The following is a 24,850-nucleotide window of genomic DNA, read 5'->3' on the forward strand; positions in this document are numbered from 1 at the left end:
GGTAGCAATTCAGTCTTAGACTCCTTTTTCCCCTATAGTAGGATTTAGCAGTCCTGAGGCTGAAGTATAACATTAAGGAATTACTTTAGAGAATGAATAGAAGTTGTACATTTATTATGATATAAATCATAGAGGCAGTGGGGAGAGACTGTTTTCAGCCTCTTGACCACTTTGCAATAAGGAAAAGGGGGATTTTCAAAGCTGTTAAGCAGGAAAAAGCACCAAACTGCATACTGTGCCTTACAAAATATTATTCAGAAGCTACTGTGATAAATATTCATATACATAATATAAAATATAAACAAAAAGAAAACAAACAAAACAGTCTTTAGGCAGTAAGCTCTGATGTGACGTATTTATATCTCACTCCATCTGGATGCTCGAATCCTTCCTCTGTAACCTAGTCAGAGAGATGACTATACAGTATGTGCAGGGGTTTTTTTCACCCATTTCAGGTGTTTTAGGAATAAAAGAAAAGAAGAGTTAGATATGGGCACTATACCAAAATCCAGTGCAATTCAGTGTTTAACTAGTGGCCAGTCCTAACTATAATTATAGCATGAAATGGAAACAGAACAAAAGAGAATAAAGGGGAAAAAATTCTAGTACAAAAAAACCCCAACCAAAGATGGGAGAAGAAATTTAGGAACAACTTTCATTATTTGCTTAACATTGGAGCTGTTTTCCTGCTTGATACAGTGGTTGCAGCACAGAAACATCAGCTGTTACAAGTAAGTGCCAAAATAGATGTAGTAGAATGCATTATTGTTTAAAACAAATAGGTCATATGGGATGCTGAACTAATATTTTTTTTTCTGTCCCATAGTTCAGAGTGATGCCATTTTAGGTGTCAGATTGTTAGAGAAAAGTCTTATAGTTAAACAAGCTTTTTAAAGTTAAACAATTAATTTAATATCAGAGTTGTGCGTATTTTTGCCTTTTTAATGCTGTAGATGGTGTTACACACCTAGCTGAAGTGCTATCCAGGAGGCAGTGTGGTAGCTAGCAAAGTACCTTCTGAACTTTTTCATTCTCTGACTGTTTGCAACTCTCTTTAGTTGCTCTGATACAACTCGTGTGTGCGTACTGACAACTGTTACAAATGAGGAACTGGAGTAATTATGAAGTGTGCATTTCCAGAATACTGCAACCATTCCCCATCCCTCCCAGGAACAATTTAAATTGCAACTGGTTGTGTAAAGTGAACACTTACAGTATTTTTGACAGAAAGCTAATTAAATTCAAGCAGAGTGACCACAAATGAGTCTCAGTATGTTACCACACACTTCAAGATTAGAGGGGAAATCCACACATTTGCACAAGAATTAATGCAAGAGGGACCCAACCCTGACTGAAGTGTCAGCTGTGTGAGATGCCTTCACTTGTGGGTCCTGTTGATCTCATCCTGCCTGTGTGAGGGAAAAAAACCAAGCCTCCAACCAAGCAAACAAAACCAATAGGTGGAGTATTCAGGATGTGTGGGCATGCACTGCTATTTCATTGCTTAGGCAGTTACAATACTAATAAGTAGCCAAATGACATCAGAGGTCAATCACTGAGCCCATTAATTAAAAAGTATTTATTTGTCTATTTCAGAGAAAAAGAGGGCTAAGAGAAAGGCAAAGTTGTGCATTTTACTGTTGTGCTGTTTGATGGCAGGTACAGGCAAAAGGATCTGCCCAATGCTGGGAGCTGGGGAGGTCCAGGCTTTGTTTCCTGGCTTCACCATCACTATGTCATCTTGGCCAACTCACCTGTTTTTTTGCTTTGAGTTTTCCATATATAAAATGGAGAGAAAAAAACTTACTCTCTGGCAGTCTTCTTGTGAGAATGATTGCCAAGTACCATGCAAGCTGCGAAAACAACACCTTGTTACTAAGGGGAAACCCCTTTGCAGGAACAGAAGTACCTAATTCCATCACTGTTTCCAGTGTGCTTCTGAGGCCAGACAGATACATGTTTTGCCAGAAAATTGTTGGTAAAATTTAATTTTCAAAGTTTTTTTTCCAACTAAACTTGAAGTAACTTTTGTTCTCAGTTCAGGCTAATCACAGTAACAGGAAGGGGCTGAAATGACACAGTAAAGAAATGGATAAACCGAGTCTATTTTCAGTTACATGTTGGGTTAAAAATGTGAGATTACCATCCCATGCTTGTTTCATTACAGTGTTCTTATGGTGTTATATTACAGCATTAGCAATCTTTCAAAATCCATGGTATTGTTTATAAAAATGAACTAATTGAAGGCAACTTCTGTTTAAAGGGATCTCTAGCACTATTTGTGTTTGCTCATACTTTCTTTTTATGTCCAACGCTTGTGTTTAAATTTGTTTTGTTAGAATAATAAAATATACTCTGACTTGGAGTCTTCACTAACCTTTGCTTTTAAAGTCAAGACTCTTGGCTTCCTTTTTACTAATTTGCCATGTCTGTCACGTCCTCTCTGGCAGGGCTTGTGGCTATAAAAATGTTTGGGAGTAAAGGTTAAAGATAAATGCTAGGTTTAACAAATATGGTTATTCTTGCTCTATGGATATGCTTCCAAAGTTAGTGGTTGGTTCATCCTATTTTTAAGGTAGGATCACATTCCATGTCTGTGCCTGAGTTAAAGTTAAAATCAATATACTTTTAGCACCTTGTCTCCCTGAAGACTTTAGTTTGTCAGCTCAAGGGCTGAATTCATAAAGGGAAAACAGTTTAGCTGTCGGACTTTATACCAATAAGTAAACATTCAACAGGTCGCCATGAGGATATGAGTGAGACTGTGCTCCACTAGTAGCAGTACTTGTTTGTGGGACACAGAAGAGAGATACATAAATTCCACTTTGTGCTCTAATAAATATTTCAGTGCTTTGAATAAAGTGCATCAGCTCCAAAAGGAAACACTGAGCACTCAGTTTAGCCTGGTAGTTATTGAATTAATCTGGATCAATTTAGGTTCAGATTCGTCCTAGAAAAAGGGATTGAATTTGAGTCTGTCATAGCAAAGATGTTCAAACTGTCATGTATTTCTTAAAAAGGGCACAACAGCATCTTTTCTTTCTCTATCTGGGAACTTTCCTAGGGGAACAGTGCTTTGACACAGTTTAGAGAAAAGTGAGGACATGAATAGCTCTGCACTGTTCAGACCTCTGCAAATGTTTTGGCAGCAAAAGGAAGACTAGAGAAAATGTGAGCCTGGTGCTGAGTAGGGTGGTGGTAACACAGGATGTGGAAAAGTCAGAGGTACTCAATTCCTTCTTCATCTATCTTTACCAGTAAGATTTGTTTTCAGGAATCCCAGGCCCCTGGAGACCAGTGGGAGCATCTGGAGCAATGAAGATTTAGCCTCAGTAGAGAAGATCAAAACATTTAAACAAGCTGGACACAAACAAGTCCATGGGACCCAGTGGGCTGCATCCACAACTACAGGCCAGTCAGCATTATCTCAATACCCAGGAAAGTTTTGGAGCAAATCATTCTGGAAACCATTTCAAAATATATTAAGAACATGAAGATGATTGGGAGTCATCAGTATGGATACATGAAGGGGAAAACCATGCCTGACCAATCTGATAGCCTTCTATGATGAAATCACTAGCTTGGTGGATGGAGAGAGAGCAGAGGATGTTAATTACCTTAACTTTAACAGGGCTTTCATCACTGGCTGTATCCTTATTAACCAACTGCTGACTAGACAAGTAGATAATGAAGTAGATTGAAAACTGGCTGAAATGCCAGGCTCAAGAGATTATAATCAGTGGCACAAAATTCAGCTGGAGGCCAGTCACTAATGGTATACTCCTGAGATCAATGCTGGGACCAATATTGTTGAACACCCTCATTAATGATCCTGGATAATGGAACAGAGTGCACCCTCAGCAAGTTTGCAGACAGTTGAAGACTAGGAGGAGTAGCTGATACACCAGATGGTTGTGCTGCCATTCAGGAGGATCTTGGCAAGCTGGATAAATCAGTCAAGAGGAATTTCATGGAATTTAACAAAGGGAAATGCCAAATCCAGCACATGTTGAGCAATGCCCCCTCACCACCACCACCACATTACTAGGTGCTGAGGACCTACTGGCTGTGAAGTAGCTTTACAGAAAAGGACCTGGGAGCCCTGGTGAACACCAGCTTGAACATGCGCCAGCAGTGTGCCCTTGTGGCAAAGGTGGCCAACAGTATCCTGGACTGCACTAGGAGGAGCATTGCCAGCAGGCTGAGGTGGGTGATCATTTTCCCCTACTCAGCATTAAGACACATCTGGAGTGCTGGATCTAGTTATGGAGTTCCCAGTGCAGGAAAGATATGGTTTTACTGGACTGAATCCAGCAAAAAGCCACAAAGAGGATTATGGGACTGGAGTGTTTGTCATGTGAGGAGTGGCTGAGAGCTAGAGGAGAGAAGGCTCAGGGAGATCTTATCAGTGGATCTAAATATCTAAAGTTGGGGAGAGTAAAGAAGACGAAACTAGACTCTACTCAGTAGCATTCAGGGAAGGAACAAGAGGCAATAGGCACAAACTGACCTACAGGAAATTTTTTTTTAAACAGAAGAAAAAGGTGGTTTTTTTTACTTTGGTGTCTATCAAACACTGGAACAGATTGTCCAGAGAGGTTGAGGAGTCTCCATCTGTGGTGATACTCAAAATGCAACATCGATCAGCCCTGGGCAATCTGCTCTAGTTGACTCTGCTCTAAGCAAGAGGGTGCGGTGCACTAAGCGATCTCTACAGATCCTGTGATTCTTTGACTTAGTTGCTTCAGTTCAACAGCATCTGAATATTTCTTCCAGGTTCACTGTTTATAAAGAGTTTTCTAATGTTTCCAAAGTTTTCACATGCTGATGGGACTAAAATTATGGTCCACAGGTTCCTGTGGGGGCATTTAAATACTGCCCATGATAGATCCAGCCCAGGTTATTCCTTAAGAAACTTACAGACTTCATAGAATGAAGTGCTGCTGTTTAATAGAATATATATAAAAATTGATGGTTTAGTACTGTGGGCATATTATTGCCTCAAAAAAACAAATAGAAATGTAGATGCACTCCTTAAAGTAATAGGACTATATAAGTAAGCATCAATTAAATAGATAGCTAACTACAACTCTACACGCACTTCACTACTACAACCTCCTGTTCATTTTTGTTTTAAGAATTTTGTGATTTATTTAGATACATTGATAATTAAGACATATACAAATCAAAGAGTGATAATAGTACTGTTTAGGTATTTTACTGGTTTTACAGTGTTACTACCTTTTTTTTTTTGACATTTAAAAATATAACTAGAGATGCTCATGCAGCATTGTTAAATATGTCTTCCATAAGCTACCATAAAGAGCAGACTTAGTCCTTGAGAGCCTCAACAAAAGAAAGAGAGTAGGCTTTGATTTTTCAAAACAGGAACAGGTTCAGCTTGGACATGACTAATGATCTCCACAATAGAAGTATGTCACACACGGAGGTGATCTCTGAAGTGACCAAATCATGAAGCCTTTATAGCTTAAAATCTACTCAGAAGTTTCGCCAAGAAGCTTATTAATGGTTAGTGTGCATGCAGAGCACTGCAGATCTGAGTCATAAGGGGTCTGTGCTGCTCTGTGCTATCTTCGTCTTTCACATTCCTCCTCGTGTATTCTGTGTCAAGCACATGAAACCAGCTCACCAGCAGTACTTGCGCAGTGATGAAAAGCTGATAGCAATACTCTCATAGTCTCTCCCTAATTTACCTGTGGTGTCAAGCACAGAGAGAAGTTCTATAAACTCATTTATATGCACTGTCCACCCACAAACTTTATCTCAAGTTCTGTGAGTGTTGAGTCACAGACAGGTAGTTCTTGTTCATGTAAGCTGTGGGTAATAACAAAAGCTATTTCAATCTCACTCACAGAAATGATGAGTAAGGTACAAATACAACAAAGCCCCCTCACATCAATAGAAAAATCCAAATAGCAAGTTCCAGTGAGGAGTGCCTGCTGATTTGTTCACCCAGTAAGAGCTTTCATCCAGATTAAAAAACAACTGGTGGATCATATCAGCCAGATCACTCATCTGTGTGCTTGCTGACCTCATCAAAAACCTCTCTAGGTGCCTAGATGGTAAATACTACATTTAGAGAAGATGCGTTGGCACTATCCAAATATATCATATTTATCCAGGTGCAGACAAATTCTATCCTTTATTGCAGTTTCTACTGCTTTGCCTGGCACAGATATTAGGCTTGCCAGCCTTTATTATTGTTCATCTATTGCCTCTTTTCCGCCCTGGAATTTTTTTTAGAGATTGGTGTCACATTGCCACCCTCCAGACTCCAATCACATAGAAAGTGTGAAGAGAAAGGTAGGCCCATGAGTAGATTTGCTCTTTCTCAGTGTTCAGTTCTCCCTTAGAAAGCTCAGATGCCTGAGGATTTTTTACTCTGCCTGCCTTGGATTATAGCCTTTCCTGGTTAGCACACTTTGAGGAAAAGTCTCTGCTGACTCTCAAAAAGAAAGGTTCAAGTATGGGGATCATCTGCTTATTCCAGTGAACACATGCAAATACATAATTTAGCTTCCCTGGAAATGTTTTGGCCTCTCCTCTTTTTTACTCTGCATTGTCATCGATCTGTTAGACTCCAGTGCGCTTCTTGGTCTTGATGTGTCTAAGGAAAGATTTAATATTAGCTTGGATTCCTTTTGCTAGTTGCTGCTCAGACTTTTTTATTGTTCTTTACCTCTGTTTTTCTTTAACATGTTGGTTTATGATCCTTTCTGTGTTTTTGCATTTGGATAAGACTTAAATCTTTTATTTCTAATAATCTACCCTGTGATGAGACTATTGGTGCCCACTTTCTGTTGCAAGTTCTGAAGACTTTAGTTGATGGCATACACTGATGCTGTGCATCCTTCAGGAAGTTCAGCTCTACCTTTAAGAATTTGCTGTTCCTAGCAGCTCTTTTTTGTTTCCTCTTCACAAGCTTTCTCATTGCTGTCTCTGTCCCGTTTGAAACTGGGTGCAACTGCTGTGATGCATGGCCTTTGTCAAGCCTGTGGGAATTTTTAATGTAAACACAGGAACAGAAACCATGAGCTGAAGATGTAGGTCAAGATCTTGCACATAAATAAGGACCAGACAAGGGGCTGCATCTCTTCTGTGGCTTCCCTGTCCTACTGCTCTGTGAAGCAGTATTGATGGAGTCTAATGTAGTCTGCATTACACAAAAATGCTGCAGTGTCTAGACAAGGGGGCGTTACCTGAAGTACAGTGTTGATTGTATTTCCCACCCTCTTTGCCCATTTGATCTCTCTCAGCATACCCTCTCTGGCCTTCTGGTCAGGCAGGCAGTCTGCAGAATCAGGACTACATTTGCTTAAAGCTAACATTTTAGTCCACTGGCATTCTGTGTCACCTGTTGGGTTCCTATTTTGTTAATTTAATTTGATTACAAGATCTCGGTAACAAATTTCATTACCTCATCAGCACCAGAGGTGACTCTTACCTTTCCTGTATATTTTATATTCTGTTTCTGCTATGTCCTGCACGTGTGTAGCATGTCATTGTCTTTACATAAGACTAGACATTTGATTTCCCTCCACTCATTCATTGGATTTTTAGCATTTGTATTAGAAGTATGTGTTGTTCCAGTGTTTGTTCCCTCCTTCATGTCCCATTGGAAAGGCATTTTCCTTATTTTCCATTCCTCTCTCTGGCCTCTCCTGCACTCAGAAATACACAATTTCTAAGCCTTTGCTGATGGCATATTGAACTGTGTGTTCCCCACACCTGCTGCTCTCCAGTGTATACCTTAATCAATCGCAACCTTTAAATGCCATCAGCTTAGCCCCTAGTGAGTCCACACTTTCCATACAGGCTCTTTTTATCTCAAAAGTGCTTCCAAGTTCAGATCAATCTGGAATTTCGTTCTTTAAACCATCCTCTCATGTGCATATTGAAAGTTTGCCCTTTCTGGTCAAACATAAGGTAGTGGGGGCATTTTGGAGAGTGCCATTGGACTTGGATCAATTTTAGCTCCAAAAAATGTGAGACACAAAACTATGGGCTCTTCCCCAGCACTTTTAGGGAGTTGTTCTGCTTCATATGTCTCAAAAAGTTAAAAAAAGGTTTTAATTAAAAATTAGAAGCTCTTCCTTCTGAATTATTTTGTATTTGCTTAAAAAACATTTACCAAGTTATAACTGATTTTCTTTTAAAACATTCCTTCAAAGCATGTTTTTTGCAACAAATGTAATGTGGTACAAAATATCATCTGAGTTTCCAGCTCCCAATCATAATTTGAGTAAAAATCCCACACTGGTACAGTGACAACAGAAAACAGCTTTTGAGGAGATTGAGCATATAAACTCTGCCAGTAGAGCAACTAAACTGAGGCACAATTTCTGTTAAAATTGCACAGTACAGGTGTCAGAGACCCTTTTTTTAAAGTGCTACAAAAGAGTATCGTTTACCACTTTAAATTTTAAGTGGTTCTCTCAATGTTGAAGTACTGCTTATATTATTTTGTCATTGTTCCAGGAACACACAGAGATCCCAGCAGGAGTCAAAGCCAAACCAACATCCAGAGAAAGACATTCCTCACTGTCAATAAAGATACAATGTGGATGTGCCCACACTCCTTTCTTTGTCTTATTTCTGAAGCCTGTTTCTAGTATTTCAGTGGGCCTTGTCTAATATAAGTTTGAATATGCATCAGGGCAGAACCGGAGGCAGCATTACAGAAGTTGCCACTGTCCCATTTGAGTAAAAAAGGAGGTTGGTATTAGAATAAAGGTAATTTTATTATTTCTGAAAGTTACCTACCATGTTTTGGGCAGTGGAAGAAACAGAACAGTCTCTCAAATAATAACATCTATATAACATCTAGCTATAATGCTGTAATAACATCTAGCCTATTTGTTATGAATGGTGACACTTAAAAAGAGTCAAATGTAAGGGTCCCTAGCAATAATAAAAGCTTCAAATGCAATAAAACCCTCAAAACCTTGGAACTCGTGCCAAAGATTCATATAGATATTGTAGAAGAGAGGTAAGAAATACATAAAAACTCAGCTGAGAGAGCATGTGATTCCATCTTAAGTTTACCGTGCAATACAACAGTTTCATAATGTGCTAAAAAGTTAAGCTGCTGCCACTGAAAGAGGAAATCTTGAGCAACAACAGAGAAAAAACATTTTTCTTTGTGTTCCCTTTTTGCTAAAAACAAAACATTATTTAGTGTTGAAAATTTAATAAGTCCTCAACATTTGTTAAAAAAGCAAGCCAGCAAATAAATTCAAGTGTCCATGAAGAAAAGACTGTACAGGTGGAGTTAATGCAAAACTAAGTTGAAGTTACTGCTTAAAGATCTCTCTGGATACAGCTTCTATCCAAATCAGTTGCTGGATGCTTTTCACCTCCTCTTTGAATTTTGGTGACTTTTTTCATGGTTATGCATGGGAATAACTCAATCAGAGTAAACTTGTGTATCTCTCAAAAAATAATCATTGGGCTTTTAGCTGTGCTTATGGTAAAAGCTGCAATTGTCCAGTTTTCTTTTCCATTAAACTCTGTTTAAACATGTCCAGGGCTGATATTTTAGATGATTAGTGGGCACTTTACTGAAACTAGAGCTGTGTTCTAATATTAAACTTAGCAGCAGGTAGCACTGAAATCTTTGTCTGCTGGCTGCTTTGTGGGCATCATCACTTTCTTGGAGAGAGTCCTCTGCCTCAGGAAATAACTCTGCTCCTGTAACTCTTGTAAGCTGTCATTTTGCTGTTGAGTTTGGTTTGTTGTTTTTTTTCCTGTAAGGACTTAGGTATCGTAAGCACCGATGTTGCAAGGTGAAAAAAGTAATAGATAATTAGTGTTCGCTGTTCAGATGTCCCAGTTTCAAAGTCACTGCTGGGGGAAGCAGAGAAAAGCAGAAGTTGCCATCTCCAGAATCTCTTCCCACTCTTAGAAGATGCTGGAGGTAACAACTTTTTGCTTTTCCAGCATTCCCTTTGTGCTCACTGGCACATGTAGATGCACTCAACTTAGCCAGTAAAACTGGATTACCATGTGTTGATTGTAAAAGAAGGAGGAAGGTCGCTTATGCAAAGTACCTATTTCATGTGGTGAGCAGAAGAGAGATGGGGTGGAGATTTACGGATAGACAAGTGTTGACACTTTCTGCAGGTAATGCTATTGTTATAAACATATGGGCATAAAGGCAAAGAAATTATCTGTTGATAAGCAACAAAGACTCCTGCTAGAAATACAAGGCTCTTAGTCATGATGTTGGCAACTCAAAAAGCTTTTTGACTGGAAAGGCAAAGTAGTCTGCTTGGAAGAAAAAGGCTGCTGTACATTACTGTCAGTTCTGTGGTTGGGTCTCTCTCGTATCTGAAATTCTGTATTTTGTTATCTCTGCAGGCACAGTTGAAATTTGGTCAGCCATTAGCTCTGCTTTGAAGTGAGTTGTAAGTATTCATGAGGACATGATCATGTTTGTGAATTGCAATACAGAAATTGCTCATCAATTATGCTGTGAGTAATGCTGCTGTGAAGCTTACATTAAATTCAGAAGCTCATTGATAAAGCTAGGATAAATCTTTTAAGAAGTAGGCTTTGGCATTTTTATAAGCTTTAGTACAAAGCCACTTTTTCAATAACAGAAAATTGCACCAGAATTCCATGGGCTGGAATTCCATGGGCTTGACATGCACCAAATTTCATTTTTTTCTGCATGTTCTTTCCAAAATTTGGATTGGTTGGTGGGCTCACCAGGGCTGTACATTGTGTATGTCCTCTTACATTAATGTTTGACAGAATTTAAGTACATGTGCATGCACACAAAACTGAAACTAAGAGGCACCAATACAAACAGCAATTTTTCCTATCCTTGGGTATTATTTACTTTTTGAGTCGGGATTGTGTATTATCAAGCATGGTATTTTATAAACCAATAAACAAAAAAGGACCTCAAATTCAAAGCGCATATCAGAGAACATGTTACATATGTTACGATACCTTAAGAGAACCTCCCCTCTATTGACACACATATTTGCTGACAGGTGTTTGGTAAGTAGGATGCTGTTAATTTCACAGTTCCTGGTGTATGTTCAGTAAATATGCCCTGCACGCTAGTAGTTTAAAAGTTAAACTCTGTTACTCACCATACCCAAACTGGGACAGTCAGTTATTACATTGATAATAACGTGCATTTGGAAAAGTTCATGGCAATGCAGGTTTCACACCTGCTTCTTATTATGATGCTTTATTTAAAAAAGAGACACATCATCCCACCATGTATTTAATTTTAGTTTCAATAGCTTGCTTTTGTATGAGTTCACCAGTGGGAAATTTCTTCCTCACACTCTCTATATGGAGACTTTAAAGCTTTGTTCTTACAAAAAATGAACTATTTCTGGTAGCACAGCTTTGATTTTGCTGCATCTATGGACTCCTCTCTTCCTGAACCTGATTTCCAATTCTCCAAATACCTCCTGCCTTGGCAGCCAGGTGTTGCTCTGTGGTTTCCAGTGGGAGCGACTTCCCTTTGCTAACTTGCAAGTGGCTGGTTTTCTTTACTGTCTTTCTACTCAATCCCCAGTCTGGAATACCCTCAAATCCTGTGTCCCCAGATGTCCAGATTCTTACATGATGGACACATTTGAAAACATAAAAAATAGACTGCACATTGCATTTCCCATCTTTATGAAAACCTAGTATTTCTTTCCCTGAACAATTGCTCCTCCGAGTCTAATCAAAATAGATTTTCCTAGCAAGAAATGTTTATTTCTTGTGACTTTGTGAATGCTTTTTTAAACAGCTGGAGCTCGACTTATATAGCCATTTCAAGTGAGCACCAAATCACTCAGCATGCAGCTATAATATAGATATTTTATTTTACATAGTTTCTATCAGTTTCCCTTTGTTCTCTTTTCCTCCTTCAGGCCAACTGGTTCTTGACATCTTTGTGTTTTTACTTTTGGTTTCTGTAATTTCCTGTAGCAAGCACCAAAATTTTGTGGCAGTTATTTCAACTCCTCCCATCTCCCCCGGCAGGGACAGGTCAGAAAGTTGCAAGTTTAGCTGCTAAAATTTCCCTATGGAAATTCAGCAGCCCCTGCCTTGGGGATGGCATCATGGTCATCACACCAGGCCTGACAGCTCATGGCCCCACGGGCAGAGGGGGTTGAGGATCACAGTGTGATGCTATAAAAATGTATTATTTGTACAATTTTAGATGCTTTACTTCAGCGAATTTGTTAATTTTGGATTATTCTCTTCACTTTTTTCCTTTTCTTCACTTCTAGCACTTACACTTTACCTTTTTTTTTCCCCGACTGAACTTCTAAAAAGGTTGTTTTTGGTTTTGGGGTTTTTTTTTAGTTTTAACGCATGACAATTCAGTCTGCTTTTCTGTTTCTTTCTGTCTGTCTTTCTTTCTGTCTGTCTTTCTTTCTGTCTGTCTTTCTTTCTTCTGTCTTTCTTTCTTCCTCCTTTTTTTTTTTTTTCCTTCTCCGCAATTCCCCTTCACCTTTACCCCCATGTTTTCACTTGCGACTCCCCTTTCCCTCCCCTGCCTTTCACTCCCTCACCGCAGCCCCGCTCCCGCCGGGGCCGGGCCCCGCCTCGCCCCAACCTCGGGGCCACTTTTCTCCTGGCAACAAGTGACGCGCGGCAGGGTGGCCAATGGGGCGGTGCTGGCGGGGCCGGGGCCGGCGGCGGGCGCGCCGCTCGGGCAGAGCGAGCCGGGCAGAGCGAGCCCGGCAGCGCGGCCGCTCCGCGCAGCCTGCGCGCCGCGGGGGGACCATGGCGCGGTCGGTGGGGCTCTGCCTGCCCTTCTGCGGCCTCGCCCTGCTCCTGCTCTGCTGCGCGGCCAGAGGGGGCCCCGCAGGTAAGCCGGGCGCCCGCCGTGCGAGGGGGAGGCGGTGCGCGGGGGCGCGGCGGGGCGCGGCGGGATCTTCTCCGCCCCGGCTGGCGGCGGAGCGGCTGAGGAGGCGCTGGGACGGGCCTTCCGTTTCGGCCGCTCCGCCGGGCGGCAAAGTCCAACTGCCTGGAAACAATCTGGGAAACTTAGTAGGAACAGAGAAAAAGCCAGGGAAAAACCTCGCATTTCCCTCACGGACCGTGCGCTTCGCCCGGGGCGGCGCGAAAGCCGGTGCTGCCCCGCCGGCCTCGGCTGCCACGTTCCCGAAGGTGCCCGCGGGGCCGGGGCCGCCCCGGGCCGGGCCGAGGCCTTTGGCCGGACACCTTGGGAGAGGAATAACCCCGACCCGGGCGGGTCCCCGGCAGGGCGTCCCGCCGTCCCCGTTACCCCCCACTTTGTGCACAGGGAGAGGCAGAAAGGAGACTTCCCCTGTCCGACAGAAAGCAGGTGGAAAAGTTCACGTTGAACAAATTCTTGTGAGCCAAAGCCGCGACTTGGTGAGAGCTACTGGGAAGCAAGTTGAGCTCAGTTCACTAACTAGTTGCAGCTGACGTATTTTTTATATCCTATGTCAGTAACCGGGTAGGGTTTGTAGCTGAAGACGTCAAGTAAAACTTCATGTCCGGGAGTGTTGAACTGGACTAATTGGGTATTAAGAAATTGCGGTACAGAGAGATCTGATGAGACAACACCAGCAGTTTTTCTGTGAAGGTTTTAGAAAGTGGTTTTCTACTTGACATCAGCATGAGGGTTGTGGGGGAAGAAGAAGATGTAACATGTTTTCAACCTCTTCTCACAAGAAATTGAAAAAAGGAAAAAAGTCATGAGGGGAGAATAAAAAGCAAAAAGCAGATATAGTGCCGAAAAAGCACAGCCGTGAAAGGTATCACAAAAGTGGGTTTGATTGTTAAAATGTCTTAGTTAAAAGGCTGACAGGGACAGTTGGTTGAAACGTGCTATTTAGAAATAGTCGCTGCAGTAGGTGGCTGACTTAGAGGTTCTTCTTTACAGTGCGACCAGCTCAGTACTATTTAGATACTATTTGGCACTTACGCAGGGAAAAATTCATGAGTATACTGGGAAGTAGTGGTAAAATTCACTGCATAACATCACTGAATATTTTCCTTGCTGTTCAGCCAAACCTATTATTAACTCATAATAGAAAAATGCAGTAGGAATGTGATTGACAGTGCATTGCTATTAAATACAAAACACTACTCAGCAGATTCCTTATTTAAGCAGCGGAGAAATAGCTTTGTGGGTCTGGGACAGCCAAGGTCCATATGAGCCTGGTCAGTGAAAGTTTTATGCTGTGAAGCCATCTTTATGGTGGCATAGAAATAGCTTTAGGTCATTTTTGTCATGGTTAGCTTAAACCTACTGCCACTTGTCAGAAGTGTTGTTGTACTGGCAGATGTGTTAGCTTGTAAGAGTAGGCTGATCCATATATTTTTTAAGTTGTATACTGTGCTTTTTTTTTTCTTTTTTAAGACATACTGCATCACAACTGAAAATGAAACTTGTCACAACTGAAAATGAAACTAGGGTGCCTATATAATTTTTTAAATGATACTTCTAATCTCTGGTGGGATAATCTTTGTCATCTTTGGTGGTATACTCTTTCTAAAACCCTCTCCCCAAAGCAGTGCCAGTTATTGTAGTAATACTGCAGTTGCACCCACAAACTGGTTCACACGTAAACCCGTCATGCTGTGTATCATACATGATATGCAGTGAAAAAAAACATAAGTGCTTACTAAGTGAAGATTATTATTAGTTACATTTTAAGGTATCTATAGTGTGTAACTTGTAGATAGGCATGAAGACTAGATTCTTTACCTAGTAAGCTTGCAAAATAATCAGGGGTTGATCCAATCAGAATATGTTAAATAAAAAGGAAGAATTCTCATCAATAGAATTGGACTTAGAAGTCTCATTTTGTCTCTCCTCTTATAAAGACTTTGAAAGAGCTCTTTTTCCCTGGAAGTAAAGGGTACTCACTGAATAGTGAAATGTACTGAATGTGGCTTATACGAAAGAGGTAGTTTAATGTACGAACAGTAGTTGCTGTACTTTTCTGGTAGCATCTCTCAGAATGCAATTACTCTTTTAAAAATGAGCTTCCTGTGTAAATGATGCTGAATCATAGCCGTATGTGGATATTTTTTTTGTTCTTATACAGGCAATGATGCTTTTACCATTCGCCATGACAAAGAGAACAAGTGCATGCAAGTTAAAAACTCGCGGATAGTGATAGATGACTGTAGGGAGACAAGTGAAGCTTTATGGAAATGGGTATCCCAGAATCGCCTCTTTCACTTGGGGTCCAAGCAGTGCCTGGGACTTGATATATTCACAAAATCAGTGTCTCGACTGAAAATGGTTGATTGTAACTCAGAATTAATGCTGTGGTGGCGATGTGCTGATGCTTCCATCATTGGTGCGTCTCAGTACAAAGTGACTATCAAGAATACCTATGTGACTGCAAGCATAAATGCAACAGACCAGTGGAGAAGCAACAATTCCTCCAGTGATATATGTCGATACCTTTACTATGGTAAGTAAGTTTTTACAGGGGTTTGGAGATTTTTTATTTGTTAAGGGCTTTTTGAGTATGTCTGTGCTGACAAGTTAATCATGTGAAAAGACTGATCAGTAAAGCAATAGAATGTTTTGCTGTGGAGAGATACTGATATTGAAATATGAAACTTCAGTGGTCTTTAATAAAAATAACCGTGCACGACTGCAGAAGTTGTGTTATCGAGTGTCTTTCTTCGCAGGTTTAAATCCCTCCCACTGTATTTGAGCGCAAACATATTTAATTATGAAATATCATACACCTTCTATCAGAACTGACACTGTCCTCTTCACCATCCTAGGAATTTTGCTGTTTGCAGAGTTTATTTGCTTTACTGGTAGCTGTACAGTCAAGTCCAGAGCATGCTGCTAGCTCACAGCCTGCTGGACTGTCAGGAGCAATCCATTCGCTTTGGTGTGATAGTCTGTCCACTTGCCATGGAAGCCAGTCTCATTGGAAATCTCATGCTTGCTGGAAGAAGTGGTGAAAGCTTGCTTTACCATATTTAAAGGCAGAATTTTCTTTGTATTTGAATTGTTCAAAGTGGCCAGTCTAAAGAGCCCAGTAGGCTCCAATTTGAAATGTTTTCCCCCTCCTGTGTGTGTTGATTCCTAGAGCCTTGTTCTGAAGGACTCTGTGCAAACCACCCAGATTTCAATAGGACAGTGAATTTATCCCTAACTTACCAGGTTGGGGGAAACAAGTTTTTGCTGTTTCTCAGAAGAAAAAGTACAGAAAAATATTTTTGTATAATTTGTTTCAGTTCTGGCATTGCTGTATATTATCTGTAACAACAAGATACAGTATTTTAAGATCACAAGTGTGATTTGCATGGTTTTAAGTTAACTATGTCTGTACAAACAGAAACATTTTGCTGCCCTTTCCATCCCTGGGCATCTTGTATTTACTTCTTTTGTTCTTTTTTTTTTTCCTGCAGAGGTTTATACCAAAGATGGCAACTCATATGGAAAACCCTGTGAGTTCCCCTTTCTATATAATAAGACATGGCATCATGACTGCATTCAGGATGAAACCCATGGGGGTGGGAAATGGTGCGCCACATCTGAAGACTACGCTCGTGATGGAAAATGGGGAATCTGCTTACAACCAGGCATGTTGGATTTCTAAATAGACATCCTAAAAGCATTCTGTCACCTCACGTATGTGCGGCTCCACCTCGGTGTAGCGTGTTGCTGTTAAACTGGTTAAAAGCTTTTCTACTGCAGCATTGACTTACTCTGCAGTATTTTTGATGACTGATATAAAAATCAATGGACCTTGAATATTCAAAAGTTTTTCTTTTGAAACGTTCATAATGTTTCCATATAGTTGCGGTTACAAGTACCTTCTGCTTCCTTTAAACAGAGGATGGCTGTCATGATATCTGGGAACAGGATCCAGGGTCTAAAAATTGCTACCAGTTTAATACACAGTCTGCTCTTTCTTGGAAGGAAGCTTATATTTCATGTCAAAGGCAAGGAGGAGATTTACTTAGCATCCAAGATTCATCTGAATTAAGTTACATACTAGGTAGGTGTAATTATTCACATACAATTAGGAAATCTTGATAAATTAACATAAAGTGGAGGCAGCATTTTAATTTCTATCCTAAAATTCTGGGTTAAAACTTGATTGTACTTAAAATGTTTTGGTTTTCATTTGTGTAGCAAAACTAAGGTGCTGATCTCACTTTACGGCGTTTTTTAAATTTATCTGTATGATTTCATTGTAGCGCTTAGCTGTTCATATTTGTAATGAGGAATGTCCCCAGAATCTCAAATACAGGCCAAAATGACAGTTGGTGTTTTAGCAGCATGTTACTCACTTGTTATGAAATTGCCCTCACTGATGTTCAGTCTTGGCCTGGAGGAATTATCCATGTGCCTCTGGGACTGTAAAACCAAATGAGAAACATCTGAAGGCATTGGGAGGGAAGGCTTGTGTGGATGAATTTCTCATCAGTTCAAGAAAGTTTGCGTGTCTGATTGTACTAGCAATCTTTCTTTTCTTAAATGCATACCATTTCAGATCACATTTTTAATTTCAAGGAGACCAATAAAAGATGAATATTTTATACTAATGGTTTTCTTTAAAAAAAAATCTCTAGCCAAGGATGACATTGCTGAGATCTTCTGGATTGGCTTAAATCAACTGGACGTTTCTGGAGGTTGGCAGTGGTCAGATCACAAACCTTTGAATTTTGTCAACTGGCATCCAGGTACTGATATTTCTGGTAGTATTAACAATATTCACAACAGTAGCTAGTATTTTATGGGGTTTTTTTCCCTTCTCATTCCATTTTCAGAAGCATCTTTTCCTCCTAGCCAGTGAATCTTTCTGTTCACATTCTGTATTTATGGCTGATTAGATTAATGAATCTCTAAAAATGTAAAACTTAAATAGTATCTTTAAAATCCATATTAGTAAAGAATCCACAGCTTTCCTAGCTGCTGAATTTCTCCTCCCACTGACAGAATGGCATTGACTTTCCTCAAATATTATGATTGTTGGTGTGTGCACAAGGACTGACATTACTTAGAAGCTTAACTTGTGTTTTTAAACTTCAAGGTTACTTAAATTTGTTTCAAGGTGAAGATGAAAGGAGTATAAAACCTTTGAAAAACCTTTTTTAATTACTCCAAAGTTCCCGGTAGTGTTGGTGAGACTCTTGGTGAGACTCCTATTTGTTAGGAATTTTCAGAATGAATTTGTAATATTTGCACAAATATGTCGTGGATATATATGAGAATCCTGGAGAAATAATGATCAGGAATACTGAAGCTAATACTATGCTGTTACTCAAGCTGAATTTGAGCTTTTTTAAGTGGAATTCTCTTTTTTCCTTTACTTTCTAGAATAGTGCTGCAACAGGAATTCTGTGAAAAGTTGATAAGGGGTTTCTGTTACTTCTTTGAAAGCTTTACTAAGTAATTTCTGTGAGATTTTTCAAATGTGGTCTGTCTTTTGGAAAGGTTAAGAACTTTGTTGCTTGTACTACTGGCTGCACCTTCTTCTGGAACTGTGATCACACTGTAGGACTGTAATACAGAGCTAGAGGCAAGACTATCCTGAGCTACAGTGGCATAATTTAGTTTGCAGTCATAGCATATATACTAATATTTACTGCTCTGGTGAAAATACCATACCCAGTACAGGGAGAGCTTGGGTGCTCTGTGTAGGTCGCAGCCAAAAAGTTCTTTTAGGAAAGGGGCTTCAAGGAAAGCTGGGGACTGCAAAAAAAGAAGTTATTTTTTGTGATATTTCTAATTTGGGGCCTTGCCTAAGATTTCTGTAAAAGTAAGGGTTATGGTTAGCACTGAGAGAAAGTACAGAGCTGTGCTTGGAGTGAGGGTGGGAAGGGACTGCCAAAGGAACTGCCAAAGGAAACTGAGGGCTGCAAAAACAGTTCTCCCCTGAGATATTTCTAGTCTGGGAAAGTGCTTGGCCAAGTGTTTGTTGTATTGTAAATAGAACATTCCTCCTGGTTCTATGATTAAACATTGGAAAAGAAGTCCAGATTCCTTGATTCTGAAACTTTCTTAGGAAAAACTTCCAGCAGGACCTATGGTAGGACAAGTGCTTTCATTTGATGCAAGTTTTCTTCAAATACAAGGTGCTGTAAAGTGTGTTATTCTTGTATTGAAAAGCAGTAGTAAAATGAAGCAGTTTCTGCCTTACTGTTTGATGTTACTCGGTTTTTATTTGTTCCTGTCTATAGATATGGAGAGTTTGTCCCCACTGGATGGGACTAGTTGTGTGGTGATGAATGCTGCTTCAGGTCAGTGGCAGAGTTACCATTGTGGGACTCAACTTCCATATACTTGCAAGAAGTCACTCAGTGAAGTTTCAAGCCTCCCAGGTAGGACAGTTTGCATTTTTGAGTTTTGTATGTTAATATGAGTATAATGTTTGCTTATGGAGTCTTTTTTTTCCCTCCACAAGCCTTCTTAGGCATCTCTGCCAAAACATTTTCTCAACAGCTTTGGGTTACTTAGCAGAGCAGAAGCAAACTCTGTTTCTCCAGTGTCAAGATGATGCATCACAAACAGTTTTTATTTTTTGCAGCTTTCTTGTTCACACATAAAGCATTTTGCAGCACAGTCCTGCCCTTTTCATCACGTTTTCCTCCAAGGCTTTTGCCTTCTTTCTTGTGTTGCTGGAAGTCTGGAACTGGCAGTTGCACCTTGAACCTTTTCATCTTTGCTTTAAGCCTGTTTCTCTCACTCTTGGTGTGTATTAAAATAAAACAGGACTTACCTGGGTCTTGGATCAAACTCTGTTGAATTAAAATGGAAGTAGTTAAATAACCTTACTATCCTTTGAAACCAGGCCCAGCACTGCAAATCAGAGTGCAAGAAATGGTAGCTTTCCCAGGGTGTACCCTTTACTGGACCCATAACAGCTCTTATGAGATAATTATTCCCTTCTTACCTGCACACACATATACAGTCTTTCAGCATATGGTGTCCAGCTGTGACATAGAACTGCTTCCATGCTTTTGGACATTGACCTTCACTTAGATGTCCAACCCTTCCCATATTTATGACCTGTTCTTCCATGCATGCTTTGGCCTTACCGAATTTTCAGGGCTCATGCTTGCAGAGATCTCCTGCAAAAACTTTTACTGGAAGGTAATTGTCCTTGGATAATGGGGAGGACTAGGGGATAAGAGGGATGAAGAAGCAGTGTTGTGGAGGTGGAAAGTGTCATGGAGTGTCTCTGACTAAGCCATGTTCTCTCCAGCTCCCCCTAGAAAGGTGTGTGCCTTTGAGGAAAAAGTAGGAATCAATTTAAATTTAACTAAACTGGTTCAAATTTCCAAATGATCCCCTGAAAACCAGTTGCCAATAATAATTCTTATCTGTTCTCCTCAGTGGGGTATGTGGAGTTACTACCAGTGTTTATATAGTGTATTATTAATTAAAAAACAAAATTCCTGTGATTGGAGTGTTTTATAGTGTGCTTTGAACCAGAAAGGCTGTTAGTATATACCTTTTCAGCATGCATTAAAACCAATTTGAATTCTTGAATATCTTGAGAAAAAAAAACAAACTTAAAACTAAGTATTTGTTGAGTTCTGTGCTGCAATCCTGCAATGACTTATCTTGATTTGTCGTTAGTTGCTTTTGAAATCTTGATTACAATTACTTTTGAACCTTTTGCTTACATTAAGGTTTAAGCTTAATGTAATGCATTCTTGCTTTTTACTTTCACTCACACTAACTTCTTTCTCCTTCTGCCTACTTCATGGCCCCAAAATATTATGAGTCCTCATAGTGCTACTCTTTGAAGTCTATTTGTTTGACTAAACTGTGACCCTTTCTTAAAAAATTAGCTCTGAAGAGATGCTGACATACTCTGATTGCTGCATTCTGGCTGTTTTCAAGGTGCTGCTGGATTTAAAGCCAACCCCTTGCACTACCCGAAGTAAAACAAAAGCCTCTAATTCCTTTTCTCTTCATTATTAGAGGATTGGAGACACTTGGATACTCGCTGTGATTCGGGCTGGCTTCCCTATGATGGCTCTTGCTACATGCTGATAAATAACCCATCACCTTGGAGTGTGGCAGATGAGTTGTGCAAAGCAAATAAGAGTAACCTCATCAGCATACACTCATTAGCAGATGTTGAACTGGTTGTTACAAAGCTTCATAATGGTGAGTTGAGATAGTTGTAAAGGTCAAGCACTAAGTGCTGCACACCACAAATTAGAAACTGCTTTCCATGTTCTAGTATAAGCTTGTCATGACCTCTTGCTTTTAAATGTAGGTGTTCATTCTGTAGGTGTGCTGAGGCTGGTGCTGAATGTTGCTGTTCAGATCCAGGCCCTCTATGTTAGCTCTTGTTTTGGTTTTATTTATTTATTTATTTATTTACTGGGCTAACCTACTTCTAGTTTCTTAATACTTTGTGTTTAATTTTCTCATTCAAAGAGAATAGTAGATAATTGGGTCAATATTTTGACTGCTGGAGCACTGAACTAATAAATATTATCTGCTGTCTTCAGTGTTACGTCTTTGTCTACACTCGTAAAATTAAATTTGGTTGAGCTTCATTTTGTTTATGTGTTTGTTATTTCTGTTTGTGGAATTTTTTTTTTCTTTTTGTTATGTTCTCTGTGAAACTCACAGTCAAGAATATAAGTTAAGAAACAAGATAATAATACATTGTGCTTGTCTCAAATACCCTTTTTCACTGTAAGAAAAAAAATCAGCACAGTATAGTGATAAAAATATTAATTTTGCTGATGTCACATTCCTTTCCTATTAGTTTGAATATTATTTTGAAACTACAGTGTTGTCCTAATTTTAAATTGCAGGTGCAGAAGAAGAAATGTGGATGGGTCTTAGGAATGAGGATGTGCCAACCTTGTTCAAATGGTCAGATCGTTCGACTGTGGTTTTTACATATTGGGATCAGAATGAACCAAAAGTTCCTTTTAACAGCACTCCTAACTGCGTGTCATATTCAGGCAAGGTAGGAACACAGTGTTACATTGTAGTAGAGGTGACATTGATGTGTGTGAAAGCCAAGGAGGGGGATAAAGCAGATCACTGATCTTATTTCTGGAACAATCTTTAAAATACATGTAATCATTTTTCTACGAGCAAATTGCTTTAAATTATTTAACCAAAACTTGCTAGCTGTGTACTGGAAAGAATGGAAGAAATGACTCACAGCTCTGAGACTGTCACTACTGTTGGCCAGACGGTTGTCCTTGTCACTCTGCGTTTTGGGTTAATGTATTCTTGCATGTCTCTGGTAGAGTGCTAGGAAGGGGGTGGGGCTAACTATTGAAAGGAAAAGCTGGGTTCAGCCATCTCAGGACCAATTTGGGCCACCCAATGTGACGATGGGTAGTGAGATACCTTGGTAAGAGGAGAGGACAGACACTGAGGCTATACAGTGTAGAAGAAGGAAGGACTGGGTGAGGGAAGGAGGTCACTAGGATAATGGGAAGCAGGTTATATCCTATCCAGATTCGGCAGAAAAGTGGGGCAAGCCATTGGATCTCATGTGCTCAGCTCCTCTGAGCTGTGTCTAAGCTGCTTCCACAGCAATCTGAGCAGACCTCCTGCACCATTCCCTTCCTGATCTAAGAGAGTTGGCACCACCCTGGCCTTTTCTTTCCCTTTTGGATGCGATCCAGAATCCTTCCATCTCCGCATGTGCCAGCTTTCTCTCTCCTTTCCAAACATGCACCTATGCATACAACCCAGGACATCTCACCCAAATATTTATGGTAGAGGCATTTTGGCTTTCCCCTTGTGGAAACTCAGCCCCTGCAAACATGGAAATTGAAAGATGTTAGAATTTAAAATATTTTTTTCCTTTCATTCTTATAGTTGGGACAATGGAGAGTGAGATCCTGTGAAGAAAAATTGAAATATGTTTGCAAGAAAGAAGGAGAGATTCTGAATGAAACAAAATCAGATGAAAGATGTTCACTGGAAGAGGTAATAGCCTGCATTTCTTTTACTGTCACTTGGTTCAGAACGCTAAAATCTGCCTAAAAGCACTTACTTCTTCTACTTCCATTTCATTCTTGTCCATTCAGTAAAATCTGTGAAACATTTTAGCTGGGAAAGGACATGTGTATAGCATGAGCTAAATTTCAGATTCTCCTAAGCAGGCTCTGGATGTATTATCAGCCTGTTTATTGATGAAAGTATTACGAGCCTGGACCCAGGAGATGTGTTTTATTTATTTGTTTGAAAAAACAAATTAGAAATGTTATTGATAACACTGTTTGTTCTGCGGTTTATGCTTTAAGTATGTTTTAAAATTTAAGATAAGCACTTTGCAACATAAAGATATGCAGAGATTGTTAACGGAGATGAGGTTTCTGTTACACATCACTAGGCTCTCATTTTTGTTCTGTGACTTGAATGAAGGTGGGAGGGGTTTGGTTGTTTTGCCTTTTTTTTTTTTAAGGTATAATATGTTACAGCACAAATAAGGCTTAAAAAGAAGTCTCTTGTCTTTTGAACAAGCTTAGGATGGTATTACTAGCTACTTCAGAGTTATTTGGTTCAGTCTTGTGTGGCACATTACTTGCAACAGGAAAAATGTTTATCCCATATCTTTCTTCCTGCGCTACCTTGGGGTACTTTTCACTGTCTTTTCAGAGACCTCTAGCATGTAGAGCTACAGCTTTAAGTGCTGTTCAGACACCAGTGGCATTGGTAGGCTAGAAAAGAGTTAACACATTAATGTGTCTTGAAATTTCAGTGTAAATATGGGGATAAGTGCTTGAATAATAGAGAAATTTTGTAAGTTCATCCTTTTTTTTCTCAGAAGTAAAGAAACACTAGTAATGCCCTCTTAGTATTCCTCTGTTTGAATCCTGGCGTTGGTGGAACAGCATGAAAACTCCTATTGTTTTGAATAGGACTATGCTGTTGTCCTTGTGTTTCTCTCTGTAAATGTACGTAGTGGTCAGAAGACTCTGCACAGGCAAGCTAAAACAGTGGTGTATTTTATTCCTGTGGCTGCATTATTTCTTACAACTGTGAATCTGAAGAGTTGATGATACTGGACCTTGTATGTGACATGCTGCGATACACTGCATTTCTTTCTTGTTTATGATGTGCCAGCTTGTGGCATCAGCAATGTTGGCAATGATTTATTTTCTCCTGTAGGTAATGCCTAAATTAGATTGTTTTGTACAAATGTGGTTTTTGTTCTCTAACCAGGGATGGGAGAGACACGGGAACTACTGTTACAGGATCGATAAAACGGAAGTTTCATTTGGAACACGGTGCAATCTTACAGTGATGAACAGGTAAAGCACATTTGTAACTTATGGGCAGGTTTAACAGTAGAGTCCTGGAGAAAAAGATCAGAGATTAAAACCTCGTTATGCTAACTAATAGTTCATAAAGAAAAAGTAGGGAGAGAATTGCTTTTGCTGAGAACTAGTGAAAACTAGTGTTTGATGTGACCGTGGTAAACCTACAGTGTGAAACCTTCTTGGAAGCATGAGAATTCCCAGCCTAGAGACCACATGTTGAATACAGGACTGCCTGGACAACTGCTTGAACTGACTCATGTAGTAATATGCCTATTTTTCAAATTGTCTCAGTAGTTTCAAATATCTTTCAAATATTGACTCAGATCAATCTGTGAATTTCCAGATTTGAGCAAGAATTTATAAACAGTCTGATGAGAAAACACACCGAAGTTGAAGAAAAATACTTCTGGACTGGTTTGCAGGATATTAGCCAATCAGGAATATATTCCTGGGGTACAGTGAATGGGGAAAAAACTGAAGCTGTGACATACTCTAACTGGAATTCCTTGCAACCAGGTAAATTTGAAAATTAAAAAATACATAAAAATACTATCCTTTTAGATTGAGGAAGCAATGGAGTACCATGTTACAGAAC

General features: G+C 39.8%; 1 protein-coding gene across 4 annotated transcripts in view; it reads left to right on the forward strand.

The window, feature by feature from the left end:
• The window catches only part of LOC135417246 (secretory phospholipase A2 receptor-like), a 106,359-nt gene that overhangs the window by 49,913 nt on the left and 31,596 nt on the right, over positions 1-24,850 (forward strand). For all 4 annotated transcript variants that reach the window (XM_064661085.1, XM_064661086.1, XM_064661088.1 and 1 more), the window contains 10 exons: positions 15,066-15,440; positions 16,399-16,572; positions 16,827-16,991; positions 17,569-17,679; positions 19,180-19,320; positions 20,930-21,118; positions 21,781-21,938; positions 22,808-22,918; positions 24,158-24,246; positions 24,599-24,771. In XM_064661085.1, the coding sequence (XP_064517155.1) occupies positions 15,066-15,440; positions 16,399-16,572; positions 16,827-16,991; positions 17,569-17,679; positions 19,180-19,320; positions 20,930-21,118; positions 21,781-21,938; positions 22,808-22,918; positions 24,158-24,246; positions 24,599-24,771 (1,686 nt within the window). The remainder of the gene's footprint in view (positions 1-15,065; positions 15,441-16,398; positions 16,573-16,826; positions 16,992-17,568; positions 17,680-19,179; positions 19,321-20,929; positions 21,119-21,780; positions 21,939-22,807; positions 22,919-24,157; positions 24,247-24,598; positions 24,772-24,850) is intronic.

Source organism: Pseudopipra pipra, chromosome 7, assembly GCF_036250125.1.
Source record: "Pseudopipra pipra isolate bDixPip1 chromosome 7, bDixPip1.hap1, whole genome shotgun sequence".
NCBI lineage: Eukaryota > Metazoa > Chordata > Aves > Passeriformes > Pipridae > Pseudopipra > Pseudopipra pipra.